We start from the raw sequence: 23600 nt of genomic DNA, 5'->3' as shown, positions 1-23600 counted from the left end.
ACAAAAATAATTATGATTAACTGTCTTTGGGATATACATTTCCCGCCGACTTGCATAAAGAGGACAGTTGTATATAACATGAAGTTCATCCTCAATTACATGACAGTGTTTACATAAGACGGCATCCTCCTCAATATTAGCAACACCCCTACGTATAAGTTGAATACCAAGAGTATTCTGTCCACATCTAAATTTGGTTATTAGCCTTCTATATTCACAATGCTTAATATTTGATAAATATTTTTCACAAACGATATTAGATTTATGCAGTTTATAGAATGAGAGGGTCTTGCTGCCTAGAGATGCATGCCAATCTTGAAACGAACAATCTTTAACTCTTTCGCTGAACATATGTACAAATAATTCTGCATTGCCAACGCCTTGTGCAGCCCATACATCCCCAAAACCATAATGACTTAGCAAAAGTCTGATATGCGATGCCCAGTTAGGACGTTTTCTATCAGCAATGGATAATAACATTTTATAACACTGGTATGGATATCTGTTTGGACTCATTTGCAAAATCTTAAACCAATATTTAATGCATTTTACATAATAAATAGTATGAAGTGGATACCTACCACATTCACCATAGGCTTCTGCATTTGCAGTTCTGTAGCCTGTGTGAAGTAAAAAATTACAAAATTTGCGGTGAACAATTTCAATCGTATTCCAGTTTTGGTATCCCCAAATCTCAGCACCATACATTAATATCGGAACAATTTTTTTTATCAAATATAAAGAATGCTTCCGTAACCGAAATGTCATAACGTCTTATTAACGATTTAACTGACCAAAGTGCTTTGCTTGCTTGCTCACATAAAGTTTTACAGGCCTTAGTCCAAATTAATTTGGGAGTGAAAACAAGTCCCAAATATTTATACGCGTTAACCGTTATAATACCATTTCTCATTTTTTGACAAGGGTCCTCCCATTTTAAACACAATAATTTTACTCTTTTCAGTATTAATGTCCATACCCCATTTATCAGAGTATAAATATAATTCATCAAGACGCTTTTGTAATTTTAATACACTGTCTGCAACAAGTATTAAATCGTCGGCAAACAACAGGGCAATTATATTTATCATTTCCTCTGAGATAAAAACACCATCCTGGAATTTACTTTCCAAACATATAACTAATTCGTTGATAAACAAAGAAAACAGTACTGGACTAAGAGTACAACCTTGTCTTACCCCACATGAACTATCAAAATACTCAATAATTTTCTTGCCATAATCGTATGTTACAGTTGCTTTAACATGATTATACATCCTACGACCTGCGTTGGGACGTATGTATTTGGGACGTAACCTGTAGGAAAACATTGACTTAGTGGCGGTTGGGTAGCCTAGTGGTTAAAACGTTCGCTCGTCACGCCGAAGACCAGGGTTCGATTCCCGACATGGGTACAATGTGTGAAGCCCATTTCTGCTTAAAGCGGCGTAAAATCCTACTCACTCACCCACTCTCTCTCTCTCTCTCTCTCTCTCTCTCTCTCTCTCCTCTTCCCCCTCTCTTTCTATCTATCTCTCTATCATACGGAGACAAATCTGCAATGAGGAGAGCCCACTTGGTGCCTATTGGCATGCCTCAATCTTTTCCAAAATTTCCTATCTCCAAATTTCACGCACATGTTATCTGTGAGGGTATCAGCGTTTCACATAATTTAATTTTCTCAGTAAACTTTCAGTTTTGACAAATCCCCATGTACCTTTGAAGACACAGATGTAAGCGTATCAATGGTCACCATGTTTTGTGTCCAATGGGCCATGGATCCAGGAATCAAGCAACACTAACGCTCATTTAAAGCGTAGAAATATCACACAAACAGTAAATCATCACTTGTTTACATTTTATTACAGGGACGTTGTTAACAACTGCTAATTACAGCATATTCGTAACCGTCACTCATAGGTAGCGTGTTTCGCCTCTTGTGATACTGACATGCTCTGAATCAAAATGTTGGCCTTGGTCTGCTGAAAATGTACATTGTTTGTCAATGCATCGTTCAAGAGAGAAGGTGCATAAACAACTCGCTGAAATCTTCACACTATAGACACAGGAGAAGAGCGTCATATATTGCGAAATGGACGTGGACGCTTACCAGCGTCAACTCTGGGATAATAACCAAGTAGATACTGTTCCTGTCTTTATATTGATATGTGATAAGCGTGCATACATGCACAAAAACAATCTCGATACTTACTAAACATTAACAATGACCTGTACAGCTGATGAATGTAAGACAGTGCCTTTACAAAACATCATTGCTAAACATGTATAATGTGACTGAGTGATTTTGGTTTTACGCCGCTTTTAGCAATATTCCAGCAAAATCACGGCGGGGCACACCAGAAATGGGCTTCACACATTGTACCCATGTCGGGAATCGAACCCGGGTCTTCGGCGTGACGAGCGAACGCTTTAACCACTAGGCTACCCGACCGCCCCACATGTATAATGTAATAAATAAAAGAAACGGTTTAAATCATCGGTTCAAGAACTCCATTGTATGGCGTTTCCTCCTGTGGTGAACGGGTCCAGCTTTTCCTTGGTTCCAGGGCCCTTTTCAGTTTCTGGAACAAATGCCACATGTTGAGAGTGTATGTACGTGACATGTGAGTTAGTGAGTGAGTAACTGATTAGTTAAATAATGAATCTACGGGCGTTGTCATTCATGAGCACAGTGGTGCGTTGGCAAATATGATTTAATGGCAAATATGATTTAATGACAAATATGATTTAATGTCGGGATATATCTGGGATTCGAACCTACTCTGCACATAGAAGAAATGTTTAATTCTTTTAATTACAACCCTAGCAAAAACAATATTGCAAAAGAGTCGCACGGGTACATAAAAGCCATTAACTGTCAACACAGAAACTGAATAACGGACATGAAGTAGTAACATATAGTTACGTGACGTTTAGAGAACTATGACGTCACAATAGCAAGGTGGCAATGGAGAAATAACTTACGCCTTTACATTTAACTTAGGCGCGTATTTATGAATGAAATGTTGCTCTTTTTTAAACAATGTAGGTTCATGATAAAAATTTAGCTTATAGAGCGGGAAAACTAAAAAGTTGCCGCTTCCACATGTATCTAAATGTTCACTGACTGGAATCGTGCGGTTGTGTGGCTGCTTTTTTGTGAACGGTGAAGATTCATTCTTCTTTTTGATTTAAGTTCTGTCTTTCCGATATACTCTCATCACAACCACTACAAACAATCAAGGAAATAACATTTCTAGTATCACAAGTCATATTTTGTTTTACAGTAAATTAGGAGTCCTTTGTAATTTGGACTGAACAGCCTTCAATTAAATTGCTGCAAGTTAGGCAACTATTGTCACCGCACTTAGAAACCTGTGGAGTGATGACAACAGAATCAAATTTAATCAATACATACATATATATATGTATGTATGTATTGATGTACAGAATCAAATTTAATCAATACATACATACATATATATATGTATGTATTGATTAAATTTGATTCTGTTGTCATCACTCAACAGGTTTCTAAGTGCGGTGACGTATCATGATCAACAGGCTAATGGGCATGTGACATTGATTCAGTCATTAACACTACAACAGATGCGATTCATTTAATAAGAAAGCTTAGGCTTATGCTAAGTCAAAGTTAGTTGTTAAAAAGGTTTGTGGAATGTATATTAGACTACATGTTGAATACAAGAATTGTGAAATTTGGGGCGGTTGTACCAAAGAGCCGTTGTACATGTTAGAAAATGTCCATGTCATTGCTCATAAAAAAATAGAATTTGAAACTTTTTGGAGGGTTTATTTCTGCAAAATACAAACATATGACACCGAGGTAACTTGAACACCTAGTACCTCATAACCATTACAATTACTCAGTACAATATATAACGTCCATATTTGTGAATCTTCGTTCACACTATAGTGGCAGTTGTGAAATATATTGACCATTCTACAATGTAGTACTGAAACATTTCTCGATATAAATCGTGATAAAGTAAATAAATCTACAGCATTTCCGCAATATTTCCTCTCATGTGGACATTGCTTTCAACCATGATTTGTTTAGAAAACGATAAAACGGGGTTCCAAACTGCTGCTGTGTCAGCCTATGTGAAAACCCATATCTTATTACTATTACGAAAGTCCATTCTTACACATTTTCCCGAGACATGGGAGTTGACTGACAGTATAATATAAGCTGCAATTATAAAGTTATGTTTTGGCTGGACTAGTCTGTGCATAGTCCCATCAAAACCGCGTCACGGGTTCGTAAACAACGCGGATTTCAACGTGCAGATTTCGGTCGACTGCAGGATTTGTAAAAGATGTGTGGCGTCAACAGGGCGTCCACAGATATTTGCAAAATCTCTTCATGTTTTTTTCATCAAGGTGAACACCTGATTTGATGAACTTCGCGAAGTAATACCCGTTTTATTACAATAAAGATCTTGATCATCGATCAGCTTGTCTTGATTTGGGCGCCGTCATTTTGTTTGAAGCAAATGCAAGACACATAATAGGTGGAATCTGATTGGTCAATAGGAGAGGCATATTAGGCATTGTATTTATCATTTTCCATGACGTTTTCGACATATTCTTGGTTGTTCCATGGACGGACCTCTATTTCAAAACCACAAGTACGGCCAAAACGGTAATAAAAAGATCTTATTATATTCCTTGCATAATCTACGTTTAATATTTACATTTTGATGCAAAATCACACATTGACGATTTCAAGTGGGACGAGACTGGTCCGGGGCAGCAAACAGAAAGCCTTCTGTTTCATTTTTCAGGCTTGCCGACTTCATCCAACGAAAGACAGGGCCGCTGATCGTCTCAACACACTGCACATAAACTCGATGCAGTGGTCGTTCAGACAGCCGATTTGATATGGCACTTAGTTGACATTCATTTCCGTTCCCTCCAGCATTACAGAACCATCAGAAAAATCAACAGTGACATTTAAATTTTGTCCCACATCTTTGGCTCGTTTAAAAATGCCTTTGCATGCCTTGTTTTCATCGATAGTATTAATAATAATAATAATAATAATAATAATAATAATAATAATAATTATTATTATTATTATTATTATTATTATTATTATTAATAGTAGTAGTAGTAGAATAGGTAGTATTCTAGCATAATGGAAATGTCACATTTTCTTTAGACGTAGCAGCTTTAATATACATCTACCTTGGCAAGTGAATCCCCGGATGCGCGATAGACCTTCCATGTGAATATCACAGGGATTGGTATGATGGATACCATGGAGATCATCCACCCGATGACTGTGGCCCAGGCGGGGAAGTGGTAGTCGCCATATTTAGGTGGACGGTACGCATAGAGAGAATAGCTGAAGACAACCTGGACAAAAGCAATTATGCAGGATTCCCATAATTCAATATAAAGGATGAATAATTCCAAAAATAAGATTTATTCTATTTTCCGTCGATTAATGGGTTTGTTACATATAGATTAATTGGGTTTTGAAAAATATCATTCAGAAAGTCAAACATATTCATAAGTACATGTGATTCGTTCATGAAGAAAATAATCTGTTAAGACTTCAAAGTACCAAAACATACATCATCCTATATATTGGGGCATGGATGACCCAGTCGTCTAAGGCGCCGCGATTCGCTGTGCAGAGTTGCGTCCCTCTGGCACGACAGAAACCTATGATTGTGGGTTCGAATCCCGGTTCGCCCCGATTATGTTTCTAGGTTTGTCAGCACCATACCCGTGCTCGTGGGTTTCACCGAAGTGGTAAACGTCTGTGACCTGCATCACTTCGGGCTTTCCTCTCACATTAAGCTGACACGCCATGATATAACTGGAATACTGTTAAAAGCGGCGTTACACCCCTATCACTCACTCAACTGCACACTCCAATTAAAATATTGCGTCCTCCTGAGCTTGATGGGAGTAAATTCACGTGAAAATGTTTCATGTTATTGGACATTCTGTCACAGAGTGGGACTCGGGTGCTCGCTGTTCAGAGACGCGTCCCTTGGGCAGACCAGAAACCAATGATCAGAAGTTTGAGTCCCAATTCGCCGCGATGATGTATCAAGGTTTGCCACCACCGTGCCCGTGCTCGTGGGATTAACCAAAGTGGTGAACATGTATCACGTTGGGGCTTTCCTCCCACATCAAGCTGACCCCGCATTGATATTACTGGAATACTGTTCAAATAAGACACTTAACTCACTCACTCACTCTCACTGGCCAGACCGACTAATGTCGTATTTCAGCGTCACTACGCTACAAAACATGCAACACTGTGACAACCAGGCAATCGACTTGATGATCGCAAAGTTAAACATTTATAAGCGATTGAATCTTATTGTGATTTTTTGCGAAACCCCTTACTTACCAAAAAGAGCAACGGGCACACGTATTTCAGACAGAGTGCCATAGCTCGAGGCATCCGTTTTCCCCACATGGCATCGATATCGTCTTGTAATCTCTGCGTTCCTGTAAATAAATGGCACAAATACCTTCTCCATAATCATCAGAAATCTAAGAGTCCATTGTACGATTTCGAACATATGAAAAGCATGTGTTAATTGTTCACCATCAAGTATTTATAATACTAGGTGTTCGCATATCCTGTCCCATCGGGACACGTGCAAAGGCAAGTCAATTGTTCACCTGGAAAAATAACACGGGACATAATGGTAAAGTCAAAACGGGGAATAGAATCGGAGATCATTTTGGTCACTGATGCGTCAATTGTCCTGCATAAATCCACCATAAAACGTTTTGTTTGAAAGCCTTACTGGGGCCTTGAATCTTGTAGCCCTGATTAAACAATATTTTACCGAGAACCGTATGACGCTCTTTGAAATGTTCACAGAAAGACCATGTTTGATTGTACCTAAACAAATGTGAAATGCTGGAATATTGCTCGACATCCAGGGGCAGTTGTTAACTGGAAAGTTGACCTTACCCCTCTTGTCATACAGTCTTGTGGAGAGTTTTGTTGATTTTATATAATTAGTTTTAAATATGAAGTAGATGAGGTAGTTTGACTGTTCGACAGTTCAGGTGGGTAAATCGGTGAAAGGGAATTGGCGAGATGACAATGACATCAAATTATTGATATACCTAAAGCTTAAGTTAAAAATCTTGGCCAAATTCATGTGTTTTAATGTTGCTAATGCGAGAAGGAATTCCGATTCATACCCATAAATAATGATCAGCAAGGAGGGGAACAGAGTTGGTGCTTTCAGTTTTGACAAAATGTCCTGAACCTTTGAAATAACAGATATAACAATATCTATGGTCACCACGAAGTTTTTTCAAAGCGTTTGTCGTGTGGGATAGTGGTGTACAAGGTTGAAAATTCATTGACAAAATTGAACTTGGTTCTTTTCTGAGAATGCAAAAATTCAAACAAATGCTTTGATTTGTTTTAAATATGCACGGCAATAATACCACTTGTATCAAATACTTTCTGTGAATATAAACATAAAATATCATGAAAGAGAATAACCCGTCTTGATTATCCGCTGAAACAGATTCCATTCAGAGTAAAGGGCAAATACCTGTGAAAATTATATAAATGGACCACTGAATATCAGTGATGACACCAGGTGAAAAGGGTATGGAAATTCTTATGTGATTATATCAAGGATTATGGATAATCGTTGTGACAGGGATTTTGCGGTACATTTGCTGGATTTGGAATACAGTAGAAACGACGAATGAACATTTCTTCAGGTTTCAGGGTCAAGTCAAACCTTGGTAGTATTGATGCGTGGTTGTGGTAAATTTCATCCACAAACACTCCAACAACTGACAGTACAGTGGATATCCCCATTGCTAGATAACATTGTTTAAAGTGTCTATATATAACAGGTAAATAGTATCCACATATAATGGCGTGTCACAAAGAACCAAAGGGCGCATTACAATACTTTCATGACTTCCATCACAGATACAAATACTAAGTGAGTTTAGCAACCAAACATTCGAAATTTGTTCTAAAAATAAAGGACGAAATTCAGTATTGTCTAACATTGTACACCCAAATCATAATCGTTCTCTTGTTGTTACCGATCTTAAAGTAATTGTTTTTTAAGCAAAGGCCGAAAAACTATCCTGTCTTTAACGTTTGGCACAATTTATTTTGTGTTTTGATCAAATTGACAGTGCTGTAAGGAGAATTGCTTTTGTCCAGTTAAATGGGATCCTGTCACGTTTATCACTGGTTTGTATGTTTGATTTTTTGCCAAACGGATCCTGGCCATATAGCCAGGATACGACGTTACACCCTAGCAGGGCAAACACAGTCACTCACCATATAGCCAGCCAACCACGAGGCGCTCCAGCATGGCCACCACAGCTACCCACGATATAGTAGGCCTACCTAGAGACACTCCAGCATCGCACACACAGCCACTCACCATATAGCCAGCCTATCACGAGACATTTCAGCATGGCAAACACCGCTACTCACCATATAGCCAGCCTACCACGAGTCGGGGCGGTCGGGTAGCCTAGTGGTTAAAGCGTTCGCTCGTCACGCTGAAGACCCGGGTTCGATTCCCGACATGGGTACGATGTGTGAAGCCCATTTCTGGTGTCCCCCGCCGTGATATTGCTGGAATATTGCTAAAAACGGCGTAAAACCATACTCACTCACTCACTCACCTACCACGAGTCATTCCAGCATGGCAAACACCGCTACTCAGCATATAGCCAGCCTACCACGAGTCATTCCAGCATGGCAAACACCACTACTCAACATATAGCCAGCCTATCACGAGACATTTCAGCATGGCAAACACCGCTACTCACCATATAGCCAGCCTACCACGAGTCATTCCAGCATGGCAAACACCACTACTCACCATATAGCCAGCCTACCACGAGACATTCCAGCATGGCAAACACCGCTACTCAGCATATAGCCAGCCTACCATGAGACATTCCAACATGGCAAACACCGATACTCAACATATAGCCAGCCTACCACGAGACATTTCAGCATGGCAAACACCGCCACTCACCATATAGCCAGCCTACCACGAGTCATTCCAGCATGGCAAACATACACTCACCATATAGCCAGCCAACCACAAGGCGCTCCAGCATGGCAAACACAGCTACCCACGATATAGTAAGCCTACCTAGAGACACTCCAGCATCGCACACACAGCCACTCACCATATAGCCAGCCTACCATGAGACATTCCAGTATAGCAAACACAGCCACTCAGCATATAGCCAGTCTACCAGGAGACATTCCAGGATGACAAACACCGCCACTCACCATATAGCCAGCCTACCACGAGACATTCCAGGATGGCAAACACCGCTACACACCATATAGCCAGCCTATCACGAGACATTCCAGCATAGCAAACACAGCCACTCACCATATAGCCAGCCTATCACGAGACATTCCAGCATAGCAAACACAGCCACTCACCATATAGCCAGCCTATCACGAGACATTCCAACATGGCGAACACCGCTACTCATCATAAAGCCAACCTACCACGAGACATTCCAGCATGGCACATACCACTACTCATGATATAGCCAGCCTATCACGAGACATTCCATGATGGCAAACACCGCTACTCACCATATAGCCAGCCTACAACGAGACATTCCATGATGGCAAACACAGCCACTCACCATATAGCCAGCCTATCACGAGACATTCCAGCATGGCGAACACCGCTACTCACCATATAGCCAACCTACCACGAGACATTCCATGATGGCAAACACAGCCACTCACCATATAGCCAGCCTACCACGAGACATTCCATGATGGCAAACACAGCCACTCACCATATAGCCAGCCTACCACGAGACATTTCAGCATGGCAAACACCGCTACTCTCCATATAGCCAACCTACCACGAGACATTCCATGATGGCAAACACCGCTACTCACCATATAGCCAGCCTACCACGAGACATTCCATGATGGCAAACACCGCTACTCACCATGTACCCGGCCTACCACGAGACATTCCATGATGGCAAACACCGCTACTCACCATGTACCTTACCTACCACGGGACATTCCAGCACAGCAAACACAGCCACTCAACATATAGCAAGCCTACTACGAGACATTCTAGCATGGCAAACACCGCTACTCACCATATAGCCAGCCTACCACGAGACATTCCAGGATGGCAAACACCGCTATGGAGGGGAAGATAACGAACCAGTCAACCAGCGTCAGTACGTAGATCCCACCCTGCAATTGAAATATATGTAGTCATTTCGCCTCCTCCTGAAAGTAAAACGCGTGCTTAGAACGCATATCCCACTGAACCAAACTTTGTTACTTATATATCGCATCATGTTATGGTGTGTGACAAATGGAGGAAAAATCGTGAATGTTTTACTTATACTACATTTATAACATCACTGAGCAAAGTATCATTGGTGATTGAGCAATATCCAGCTATACAACTGCCTGTAAATACAAATCGTCAACGCAAGAAAATAATAAGATTCGATAATCTGCTGAAACAGATTCCAATGGGAATACAAGTTAGAATAGCGTTGAAAATTGTATGAATGGATCCCTGAAAATCGCGAAAAGGGTAAGCCCTCTCGTACAAGTAAATCAATGATTCATAGCTAATAACATGAGCGAGAAGCGACACCGCTGAGATAAATGACCCATAATAATCCATTTGTCTATTTAATTTCCTGCCCCAGTCAGATATGATGATACACATTCCCATCGCAAGGTGTTCTGAGTACCTGTGAGATGTATATGAGACCAAATAGGGAGATGCTGAGGATGACGACGCTTTTTACAGCCCAGGACTGTCGTTTAGTCACGTTGGGCATATGGTCTTCTACTGCTGCTACGATGATCTCAATCCCAGGCACCTGTACATGCATGTACACTGTTAAGAATACGTGAGTGAACTGGGTTTAAGCGCCGCTTTGAACAGTGTATTCCAGTTGTAAAATGGCGTGTCGACTTAATGTGGGAGGAAGGACCGAAATGATGCACCCCCCAGTCGTTTACACTTTTGTGAAACCCACGAACACGACAAACCTAGAAACATCATTGGGGTGAACCGGGATTTGAATTCACAATCATAGATTTCTAGCTTGCTAAGTGGACGCTACTCTGCACAGTGAATTGCAGCGCCTTAGACAAATGCATCTTTAAGTCAAAAGTGAAATAATTGAGTGGCTTAATATAAAAACACCTCACGTGACCATCTGGTATAATATAGCTTTTAACATTATTACAGTTATATCACTGCGTGTCAGCTTGATATGGGAGGAAAACCCGAGGTGATGCATATCTTAGGCGTTTACCACTTTGGTGAAACCAACGGGTGCTGACAAACCTAAAATCACGTTTGAGGCGAAACTCTAGCCCTTGATAACAGGTTTAACAAGTTAATATGTATATATCGCAAGTATTAAAATCTAGTACATTTAGCAGTGAATCCATATGTACATATCGCAAGTCGTGAAGTGTTGTATATTTACCAGTACGTAAATATGTACAGAATATTTTTATAAATGGCGTCATATACATTCACCATAGTGTCAATAGCAAGTGTCATCAAGGTGATAAAGGTCAACACGGACCACAGCTGGGGTAGTGGCAAAGAAGCCAATATTTCAGGATAGACAATGAAAGCCAAGTTGAAACCTGCAATGGACGAAGCAATAACACAATTACTGAAGAGGAATCTACAAATTCACAAATACATGTTTCTGATAACAATCTACGTATAAGTTGCAGTAAGCTGCAATGTATGTATAACAGCCGAACTCGAACACAAATAGCGAACAACAGTTATAAAGTGAGTGAAGGCCCACACCGCATTTAGCAGAGGGGGATGGTCACGTTCAAAAGGGTAATGGAGAAAAGTCAGGGGAGCTACACAATCTCAGACTGATCAAGAGTTTTTGATCTTACATTGATAGATCGAAACATGGGAACATGTCCTGCCTTCCACGTTTTACTTGTCGTTAGTGGACGTCAAGGTTACCACCGACAAATATCATTTAGTAGCTTTTAGAAGCTGTATAATCAATGATGACAGGGTAAGGTTATGGGTTTCAGCTTCTTAATTATTTGAATGAGACGTTTCGGTGCAGGCTCTGGTACCTTCATCAATAAAAGGTTAGTGCGAATGGCCTTGCGTCAATATCATGACGGGAGACTCCAGAAATTGGCTTCACACATTAAACCTATGTGGGGTATGACGAGCATATGCTTTAACAACTAAGCGTCGAACCGTCCCTGTGCCTGCTTCATAAATGAACCAGCTGTACCAAAACGTCGCATTGAAAAGAGAAATAATTTAAAATACATTACTCAATCCTGTCTTCAAACTGAGTTGACCCAAGAAACATACTACGAGTGTCCAAGTCGTTTATTTCTAAAGTTCTTTAAAGATGTATTTTGTTTCCAAATTGTCGCAAGTCTCTTGGTTAACTTGGTCACTTTATCGCTTGTTAACTATTAGCTGGGCATGCGTCGTCGATGTCGTACTTACCTGAAGATTCGAAAGCAACGACACTTACACCGCGTAGGTAGGCCACGTGTCCGATTATGGAGAAGAACGCTAGCCCTACGTAAACAGTCGTCGCGACATCAGTCAAACATACAACAATCGCATCTCTGAAATAGAAGAATATCTATGTGACGAAATGACATGAAGACTACGGTATTATTCCCTTGTATGGAAACAGTAGTTACTGGCAATGCCTCAAAATCAAAAATAAAAGACATATAAAAACTCATATTAAAGCCAAAACAATTATATCTGTGGAAAAACGAATCTAAAATTTTTGTAAATAGACAAGCTGACTGGAACATTTCGCTTGTAACGTCAAAAGGGAGTATAGTAGGCCATTTTGTCAGTTAAAAATGAACCGGTTAACACTGATTTTTCGCTCACTTATTCACCTGAAAATGTTTCCGTATGTGTACAATTTCTTTAATCCGCTATTTCAATATCCCTAACGAGAAAGCCGATCAAATAGACGAAAAGTGTGGGTTTAACTATGTCGGGGTCCATAGACGATATCATCTAGTAGCGCTGTTGTGTCACTGAATGTTCTGGTTCATTAAACACTTGGGTGCCTGGTTTGTTCACATTCCACCGCCGCATGGCAGGAGTAAATATTTTAGGCTAATTGTATAGGAGATGGGAGCTACCAGTGATCCATTCAAATGATTTTCACCGCTAGTTTGCTTTTTACGCCCAATGGAATTAATGGAACCTGCTTATTCTCTGGTGTTGACGTCTTATGTGTACTTAGTGTGGAGGTCCACGGCTTATTGTGCAATGCATATATACAACACCATCAGCTGAGTCTGTATTCGAACGAATGAGATGAACCGGGAGCGTTTCTAATCAGGAGCCTTGGAACCCAGTTAACCTTTCAGAGAAATGAAAGATGCCAACCGTATTGGCTATGTGGCGTGTGATGAGACGTCAATCATTAATAACCATTAATGTATTTCCTCAGCGGTGACAGTTAAAGGTCTTCCTGATCGTGGATCACCTTTGAGGCCTTCTCTTCCCCTCTTGAACTCTTGAACTCTTAAACGTGACACAGAAAATAGCATCATTCCCTAACGTTGACACTATGTTCGCATGGATTGCTGTTGGAGTTGTAGAAACATGTACTTGATGGCGGCGTGGAAGCCAATTTTGTCCTTTTTTCAACAAGGATACCATGTCACTTTGATGCTATCAGAAGTATGCTTCCTAGTTGTGTATTTGGTTGACATAAAGCGTTGACTTAATTGTACAAACTATGAGGGAATGTAATGTACATAATTTGGACCAAACAATCCATTAGTAGATATTACGAGCATCGAGCCTTGTCGTAGAGATGCGTCACGATCAAACACAATCAACGATGTTTCACACGTCTTTCAGCTTAGAAACTAACGGTAATGAGGTATCGACTCTATAGTAAAGTGATCTAGGATATTTGTTACGTGAAATTTGTGTTGCAATTTTCGTGTTTTGGGGAAGTTTCGATTCGAATAATACAGTTTGAAATGGCAATGTTTAAACGTAAAGCTGCATCTGGTTGAAAAAATACCCTATACACCATTTTGTCTATTGACTATTGAATCACCTGTAGCTTACAATGATCTTAGCCTACAATCAGGTTGTGCAAGTACATGACGATTGTAATCGAAGCCAAATATCGCGATCTTCAGTATTTACAATAACTGTAGCGGTAAGATCAATTGGGCAAGTTGACCCAGGTCAGGTTTCTTGGGATCTATTCTAAACCCAGAATACCAATGGTGTTCACGCTGTCGAGGTAAAAAGCTTTCATTATACTTCTATTCAGTTTACTTGAAGCAGTTGTTGTTTATTCTATTGTGACCAGACATTGTGATGATACAACCGGATGCAACACCCATTGAATACAAAGCATAGCTGCAGGCTTCCACCCATACCTGGAATATAAAAAGGAGACAATCAGTGTAGATACTCCTCAGAGAGCAAAGGGTTGTATTGGGACTTGCAGGTGCTAAACAACATAGCAAAATGTTGTGTAAGTTAATTGGTTGTTGTATCACGAATAACATCGTATGACCATTGTCACCAAATCATTTATGACAACGTGACATTAATCGTATCAACTGAAAATTGATACATTCGGTTACAGATTAAGTTGAAAATATAAAGTATGTTTGAAAACATTAACAAATATATTTCCTTATGAAAAATCCTCAAACACGCACCTTTCATGTGACAGTATTATCTATCACAGTAGTATCTATCACCTAAGTGTACTTACTTTGGGGTCTTTGAGTTTCTCGAACCTCGGGTAGATAAAGTAGTACATGCCATCCGCTGATCCTGGAAGTAGGGAGCCCCGGATGAGGAAGACCCCGACGAGAATGTAGGGAACGGCCACAGTGACATAGACAAGCTGAATGGAACAAACTTTCTCACACAACACGTAGATAAGCGGAATGTTTTATAACCTACATGTACTCAACAACACTTTGACGAGCTAAAGTCATCAGAATCATCTCCACTATACTTGTCGTAAGAGGCGACTAAGGGGGTCGGGTGTTCAGGCTCGCTGAAATTGTTGAAGCATGTCATCGGATCCCCATTGCGTGGATCGATGCTCATAATGTCAATCACTACTCCACTACATGTAGACAAGTTGAATGTAACAAACCTTCTCCACTACACATACACAAGTTGAATATAACAAAAGCTACTCCACTAGGAAATAACGAATTGAACGTAACAAACCCTACTGTTTTTTCATGTAGACGCTTTGAATGTAACAAACCTACTTCACTATATGTGGACGACTTAAACAGAGCAAAATCAACACCAATACATATATGGAACAAATCAACTCTACTCCATGTAGACGAGCTGATTGTAACAAAACCTACTCCACTCCATGTAGACGAGTGGAATTTAACAAACCTACTCCACTCCATGTAGACGAGTGGAATTTAACAAACCTACTCCCCTCCATGTAGACGAGTTGAATGTAACAAACCTACTCCACTCCATGTAGACGATTTGAATGTAACAAACCTACTCCACTCCATGTAGACGAGTGGAATTTAACAAACCTACTCCACTCCATGTAGACGAGTTGAATTTAACAAACCTACTCCACTCCATGTAGACGAGTTGAATGTAACAAACCTACTCCACTCCATGTAGACGAGTTGAATGTAACAAAACCTACTCCACTCCATGTAGACGAGTTGAATTTAACAAACCTACTCCACTCCATGTAGACGAGTTGAATTTAACAAAGCCTACCCAACAATTAAGAACACTGACATGTAGGTTCCTAAGTGTTACCTTGCCGGAAACCTTGATGCCTTGAAATATCCACAGGAATAGGATGATGTTGGTGACGAGGAGGCACCCTGCAAGAGGCCATCTTATCCCACCTAGAGAGTGGAGTCCGTCTGAGATTTCCAACGCCTGGAATCTTAGAGTGAGTGAGGTAGGTTGTAGCAATATTTGAAATGATTGCAGTAATAATGGTTTCTGTTGGTGAATAAGAAACCTACATGTGAATGGTTCCGCTTTCTTATAACGGTACTTTCGTCTCTTTCTATGGCCTTTACACATCTACGTCAGTTTTCAACTCATGTTTATAAAGAATTATGTTAACAGAAAAGATTTTAGTCTCCACACACGTTCCATATTTTAAATAAATAAATCTTTCCAGTCCACACTTAATTAATCACCAAGAACTCAATACACTTAATGTTGGTGATGTCAAAATCCGGTCGTTAAAAAAGGTTCTCAGTCCTTTTATATGCATGTATGCATCTTCACGTTAAATCATGCAACTGCATTAATTTACCCTTCGCCCGTCTGTCAGAGGGACACCTAGTTTTCTATGTTGGCAAAGTTCAGATTAAGTTAGAGCCTGTACCTGTACCTGTATTATATCATAACTGCAACTATCACCTGAATTTAAACAGTGATAATATACGAGACATGGATGAATTGACATTTGCATGATTGTTGATATGTCTGTCACTTTGCATTAATGATTGAGACTACGATAAAGACGGCGTATAAACAGCAATTATCATAAACCGATTTGAGTGTTTTGTCCAGATCATGCAAATAATCGAGGTATGCCAGATCATGTACCATAGTCAGTCAATTCTAATGAAGAATAGTCATCTCTGTTGCAAGAATACAAAATGGAAAAATAAAAACAATTAAAGCATTTATCTGTTTTGATTTGTACCATATTATGTTCCCGACGTGTTTTCTTTAGGTATCGTCACTATTTGATATTTATTCATCAACACATGCTTAGTCTGATACAGAAGATAGCTGAAAGGGTGTTTCATCAGAGTCACAGAATTCGAAACCTTAGCCAAACTTGCAAATATGACGTTTCGAAATGTGGCGAATCAGTGAACACAATGATGTCCGATGCAATTCTTTATCTTCCCATGTTTGTTCAAATACTTGACTTGCCTTTGCATGTGTTTGTGAGGGTGCCACTGGATGAACTGGATACGCTCGCCTATTCGCGAACGCTTGGTATGATCATTGTTATTTCATAAACACATGCTCATAACATAGTCGGACTTGTACAATGGATTAAAATTTCTTAGGATTGTGGAAAAGGTTTTGTCGCTTCTATTAGCCTTTGAGTATGTACACTGTATGAACATTGGTAAAATGCTGTTCTCTACCTCCAAAATTCTTCGGCAGCAGTAATACCAGGAGTTGAGTTTGAAGTCAGATTACCAATATCAGGAACCGAATCAGTGATGTTAAACAGAGTTGAATTACGGTCTACTGAGATGCAGTCTGGTGTATTCCAGGCGTTACCACAGTGTTCCCAAGGTAGGATGGTGGAAAAGGAGTAGTAGAAGTAGTATGTGATCCAGCTGAACAGGACGTTGTAGTAGGTGTAGAACATCCACGAACACAGCACACACCCCACGCCGATACCTGGGAAGCGGAACGTGTAACCATGAATTTGTTTTCGCACAACAAGAATATACTTGTCACTTTAAACCACCCCCACCGTGATATTGCTGGATATCGCCTACAATGATGAACAAACCAACTCACTCACTGACGGCGAGTACAGCGCCATTGTAACAATTCAATCTTTAAAATAAAACATTATCCCATTGCTTAAAGTTGATAATTCAAAAAGACAAGCCATCAAATATTTAGTTTCTTTGACGACCTGGGGATACCTTTATCGTGTGTTCAAATCCCGGACTCAACCATGGTATGATCCTTGGTGTGTCATCACCATACCCGGCTCGCGGGTTCCATCAAAGGCGGAACGTCTACCACCTTAGTCACTTTGGGTTCAGCCCCCAACAATATGCTGACAGACCATGATGTAACAGATATGTGGTTCCTATTGACGTTAAACCAAACTCACTAATAAACTGATTCCCTGAATGAACTGAAGCGACTGTTGAAATGTGGTTACAATCATCATGAAACCTGGATGACGTCGATGTGGATATTTGCTCATTCCATCAACCTCTGCTTTGCATGCTGCCATGATTCACAGGCCGTTATAAAATTATGATACAACTGGAATATTTAATTTACTTTGGCGTTCACCATTCACTCACTCACTCACTCACCATCGAAATAAAATCAGTTTGTTTAACCGACATGTACAACGTCGTATTGTCGCGGACGTGGCACGTACAACGTGTGTGTTGGCTGATTGTGCCAAGGTGTCCCGACGACAGGGACTCTCTGCTCATGGTTCAGAAACAGTTATTTACACACCACCGTGACATGTTATATCATGCCTGTGGAATAACACAGATGTAACATTTAACTCACTCACTCAAAACGACGAAGGACGTCCTTACCTTTAAATGGGGGACATATATCCCAGACTTTGATTGGTCCACTCTGAGAATACTGACCAATCGCCATCTCCAGAAAAACACATGGGATGGCTCCAATGAGGGTAAACAGGACGAAAGGGATCAAAAACGCCCCTGAAATTCGGAATGGCGGTCAAATATTCAAGCAAGGATTACAAGGGCATGACATCATGGTAGAATGGATTGAATCTTAATAATCACTCGTCTGTAAACGTATAAAGTACGTTGTAGTTGCCATCATCAACTGCTTGACCCTGCAATTTTGACTCATACCAAAGAGTGGCTGCTGGCGTCAGAAGGTAGATGAAGTGATATAAATCTTTGTAACTTGTACAATAAATATGACAAATCCGTTACATGGGCCAATAGTATGCACCAAGTTGGTCTCTTAGAGTACAAGATAAGTCCCAAGATAAGTCCACCCATCTGTTGACATTTGTTTTCTATAGTTCTTTGTCAACATTTTCTTCTCGATGAAAAATACATGACTAAAATAGATCGAATAGCCTGTATTAGATAGTTAATCCGTTAATTACCTCCTCCATTGCGCATGCAGTAGAACGGGAACTTGATGAATGTGCCGGACCCGACACTGTACCCCAGCAGCGTTATGATGTAGTCCAGTTGATTGCGCCATTGCTGGTGCGCCATGACAGACTAACCTGAGCATGAATCAGTCAGAAATGCATGTTTGCATGTTTACAGTCCTTGTGACCGGTGCCACGGGTGGGACAGGATATGCCCACCTTTTCGTGAACACCTGGTATCATCTATATTTGATAGTAATATATAAGCACCTGCTTTTACTTTTACCATTTTGAAACCTAAAACATTCAATAAATATCACTAGTGTGAAGTATGCGAACTAATGTAGGCTCAAAAGCAACTCGAAATGGGTAAGCATGTCTTGCAAGCGTCCTTTCATCCTGAACAAAATAATATACTCATTTTACAATGAGACAGAATTGTTAGTCGGGCAATAAATGATCCTCGTTCATTCTGGAAACCTTTTAAACTCTTAATGTATCAAGGATACGTGAAACCGCACCGCAGACTTCTTTGGCTACTTTTGCAAACTGAATGAATACAATGAGATGATTACATATGTGGGCGAAACGGGTGGCTCAGTCGTCTAAGGCGCCGCAATTATAGTTGTGTTCTCTGGGAACGCAGAAACCTATGGTTGTAGGTTTAAATCCCGGTTCACCCAGATTGTGCTTATAGGTTTGTCAGCACCACAACCGTGCTCGTTGGTTTCACCGGAGTGGTAAACGTCTGATACTTGCAATTACATCACTTTGGGCATTCCTCCCACACTAAGCTGACACGCTGTGATTAACTGGAATACTGTTCAATGCCTCGTTATACCCACCTCTTTCACTCACAAGTGATGTCTATGAATCAATATCAACTAGTGCGGGTACAATTCCCACCGGTGGCACCCGTCACAAACACAAGTCAAATGTTTATCAAAACAAACACCGGAACATATGGTACACATCAAAATAAGCAATGCATCAGACATAACCCACCTGGAAACGCCTTCCATGTGTACCTAAGGTGAACAGTTATGCCTATACATGTTTTGTTAAACTAGGCATTTGTTAAATGGGGCGATTTTGCGAGAAAATAAAGATGACGCTTGGGTATAACAAATTTCACTGTGATGTGATGAATATATGTAATTGTCTTCTTACCGATTTCCTGAGAGGTACTGACGTTACGAGACCCTGAGTGTTACTGTCGTGGTTCAGAGTACGCTCATCAATCTCTCTTGGCCATGCATGTCACGTATGTCACGTCTGTATCACGTGATTTATATTAAGGGTTTTGGAAGAAGGTGGAGTGGTTGACCAAGGGTTATGATGCGCCGCACAGCATGTCACTGATCTTCGTTTGAATACCAGATAACGATCTCATATTCCCGGATTCTTTATTCATGTATGCGAGGACACATGGCCAAAAGTATATTTGAATTTTAACAAAAGACGCTTACGTCTGCTTGTATACTGACCCAACCAGAGATGGTATTGACCTGATAAAAAACGGCGCAAACAACCGAGAAAGACGACATGGGTGTGTGGTTATGAAATGAACGTTTGTGTTCATTTGATCAATAATTGGTCAAACATTCGTTTATACTGCGTGGCATGGTCCGAATCAATTTCGCAATGACAATTTGAAGGACTCTTCTCGATACATCTTGCAGAGCCTTGCCCAGTTCGGCTAACGTTGCGAGAATCTGGACTCATTTGAACACATTACAGGAGACCATTCCCCCAATTTCTAGCAGATTTTAACGATTTACAATTTCACTGAAGTGTCGACATCAAGAATATCCCCTACCAACGTGGACGGAGGAATGTTTCCTTGTTTGTTGGGTCGATCGGGTTTAGTTCCGAAGCCTTTCTAAACTGTTACTACCGATAATAACATTTATATAAATAACCCCTACATTTTGGGGGAGTGCATATCTATATCTTCAAACCGCCCCATCCATTTGTATTTGTTTGCTTTGTCTGGCTTGTATACATGTTGGGATACAAAACATAATTCACATAATACAATTTCCAAAGTACATATATATAACGAAACAACTCAGATTATGCTTGCAGTTATGCATGTTTGATAGACTGGTATATCACAACGATTCCGGCACGATTGAACTGAAACTCAGCATAAAGAATAAATTGATAAGAATGTCGAATAATATAAATACTATCGAGTGAATTTCATGGTGACTGCAAGAGCAGGTGGTACCGAAATGATACTCAACATATACTGAACAACAAAAGTTCCTGTGATATTGAATAAGATTTAATGCAAAGTTATGTTTTTTACCAAATCTGAAACAATTTCGGTTTGCAACAGATAAGACTCCTGTAAGAGTTCAAATAGTTTAATTTGACATACTGACTTCAGAAAATCCGTAATTTCATAAAAAAACATGAACATGCCAAAATGTCAATTTACAAATCAATAACGTGTGTGTCCACCTCTGGTTGCGATGCAAGCAACGTACGGTTTGTGGAGATATTCGTCGAAGGCCAGGGATGCTTCTTGCAGTCACTGTTGCTGGCTGGAATCAATTTCGTAGGTGTGTTGTTCGAATCCAGTTGTCTTGTCGAATATTGGTTACGTGTGGCCTGCCACGCCTAAGATGGTCTCTGACTGCATTCGTCTGTTGCCAATGTTGCCATAAACACCAAATGGTGTTTCTTTGGACGTTAAATTGTCTTGCAACATCACGTTGACTCGACCCTGCTTCAAGCATACCAATGGCTCGCAGACGCTCATTTTCAGAAAGGCCTTGCATTTCGTAATGTTGAATAATTGCGTAATTTTGTTTTTTTTCTGAGTGGTTGTTGTGGAATCCCGTTAACGCACATGTTTTTATATCCATTCTTGGGTAGTGAAATACATAGGGCTTGCATAAACGTCAACTTTTGCATGGAGTGCTTTCTTTTCTCCAGCAATTGCGTTTTTGTTTATTGATTACATAATAACTGCAATACTGAAAACCAAACTTTCCTTGTTTGAAAAATACACTAAAATATTAGTGTCACAGGAACTTTTGTTGTTGAGTATATATGACAAACTGGTTTCGATTTTTAGAACATGTATTTAAGGATTGACTGTATTTGTTTCGGGTCATTGAGGTATGATGCAATCAAAAAACGGACCTGCAAACTGTATGGTCCGCGTAGCGGATTTTTATAAAAGTTTGCGCAGCGGGTTTTCGGTTCATACTTCAATAAATCGAAACAAATACATAGGCAATCCTTCTAAGTTTATTCGACAACGAAAATTATCTGCAATGAAAGAATGAAAAAAATATATAAATCAAAGCAGAGTGGCGAGATTGATGAAATTTGTGAACATTTGTCGATAAAGAACAGACGAAAGAGCCTGCACGTTTGTTGTTTCATTCAGGGTGGTTAGGAAGATGAATTATGCATAAATTTCACAAAACGTACTGTGCATGATAGGACAACGTGAGCAGAAAGAGAATTCCCTCGACTGTAATAAGGGATTCGGGTATGATTTAGATTTAGCGTGAAGTTGACAAAATAAATGTATATTCAGAAAAGTGTTGCCGAGATAGAGAAAAATGTTGTTTTAAAGGTGAATTCATCAAAGCCGTCCATGAGTATTAATACCTTGGAATGCTATTTACCCACAAGCTAATTTTAAGCATTTGTTAAACAGACCGAAAAACATTCTGTCACACCCCAAATTAATATTAAATCACTGGATTCTCAACTACAACCAGTTGTTTTGTACGGTGCAAAAAATATGGGAATCTAAGAAGTTATCTGAAATTGAAATGATTCACTTATTTGACTTTGACTTATTTGACTTTAACTTATTTGCAAGTAAACATTTCCTGAATATTGTTATGTCAACAGCGAAAAACAGGATCAGTGGTTAATGTGCGGGATTCCAGCGGTTAATTACATTAAATATTCGCTGATTACACTACTGGTTGATAACGTTTTGGTCGTATGGAGATTGGTTGCCTAGGAAAGCTAATTATATGCTTGTTTATCTCGATATTTTCGGGAAAAATACATTGGCTTCACGTACACTTTACAGTCACGGTGCTCGCTGTGTATGGCTGCGTATGGAATATGTTAGTAATGCTAATGACTTTCTGAAATACTTGTCTCACTGGTGATATGTTTAGACACGATTAGTGCTCTGCTCTCACATGTACACAAATTTACAGATTTGACTGTGACGGTTGCCACGGGTGCGAAAGGATACACTCACCTTTTCGCGAAAAGCGTTATGTCAATCAAATTTTCAAATATGCAATCTACATATGACATAGGTAGTCTTTGTAGGATAGGTGTAGTAGAATAACATAAGCAGCATGCAAGTCTGTATAAACTAAAACGGTTCTGTAACGTTTTCAAGGACATCAATAACTGTGTCAATAGTTAAAACCATGCGAGTTTTTTTATACATATGGATTATAACTGTAGTTATGCTCATAAGTGATCTACAACATGCTTGACGTCTTGTGATGTAATCCATCATAGGAAGTCTAAACAATGTGTGTCACTACACTATTTACGCAAGAGTCTATCCTAGTTGAGACTGAGACATGATTTGCCCTACAGACACTCAACATATGAACAAAAGATCAAGATATCCATACACACCTGACAATATACCAGTGTGGCTATCGATGCATGCAGGTACA

General features: G+C 39.9%; 1 protein-coding gene across 1 annotated transcript; it reads right to left on the bottom strand.

Annotated features, from left to right (window-relative positions):
* Positions 1–2489: 2489 nt before the first annotated feature.
* Positions 2490–19042, bottom strand: LOC139464351 (sodium- and chloride-dependent glycine transporter 2-like). Its single transcript, XM_071245880.1, has 13 exons — positions 18928–19042; positions 18374–18505; positions 17216–17477; positions 15849–15981; positions 14806–14940; positions 14358–14461; positions 12531–12655; positions 11565–11677; positions 10762–10893; positions 10147–10246; positions 6395–6495; positions 5212–5382; positions 2490–2582 (listed from the first exon to the last, which is right to left on the bottom strand). The coding sequence occupies exons 1-13, from the start codon at positions 19040–19042 to the stop codon at positions 2490–2492; spliced, it is 1716 nt and encodes a 571-aa protein (XP_071101981.1).
* Positions 19043–23600: the final 4558 nt, after the last annotated feature.

Source organism: Haliotis cracherodii, unplaced genomic scaffold (assembly GCF_022045235.1).
Source record: "Haliotis cracherodii isolate W230 unplaced genomic scaffold, xgHalCrac1.p SCAF_17, whole genome shotgun sequence".
Taxonomy (NCBI): Eukaryota; Metazoa; Mollusca; class Gastropoda; order Lepetellida; family Haliotidae; genus Haliotis; species Haliotis cracherodii.
The sequence above is the reverse complement of the archived record's forward strand: the minus strand, read 5'-3'. Positions and strand labels throughout refer to the sequence as shown.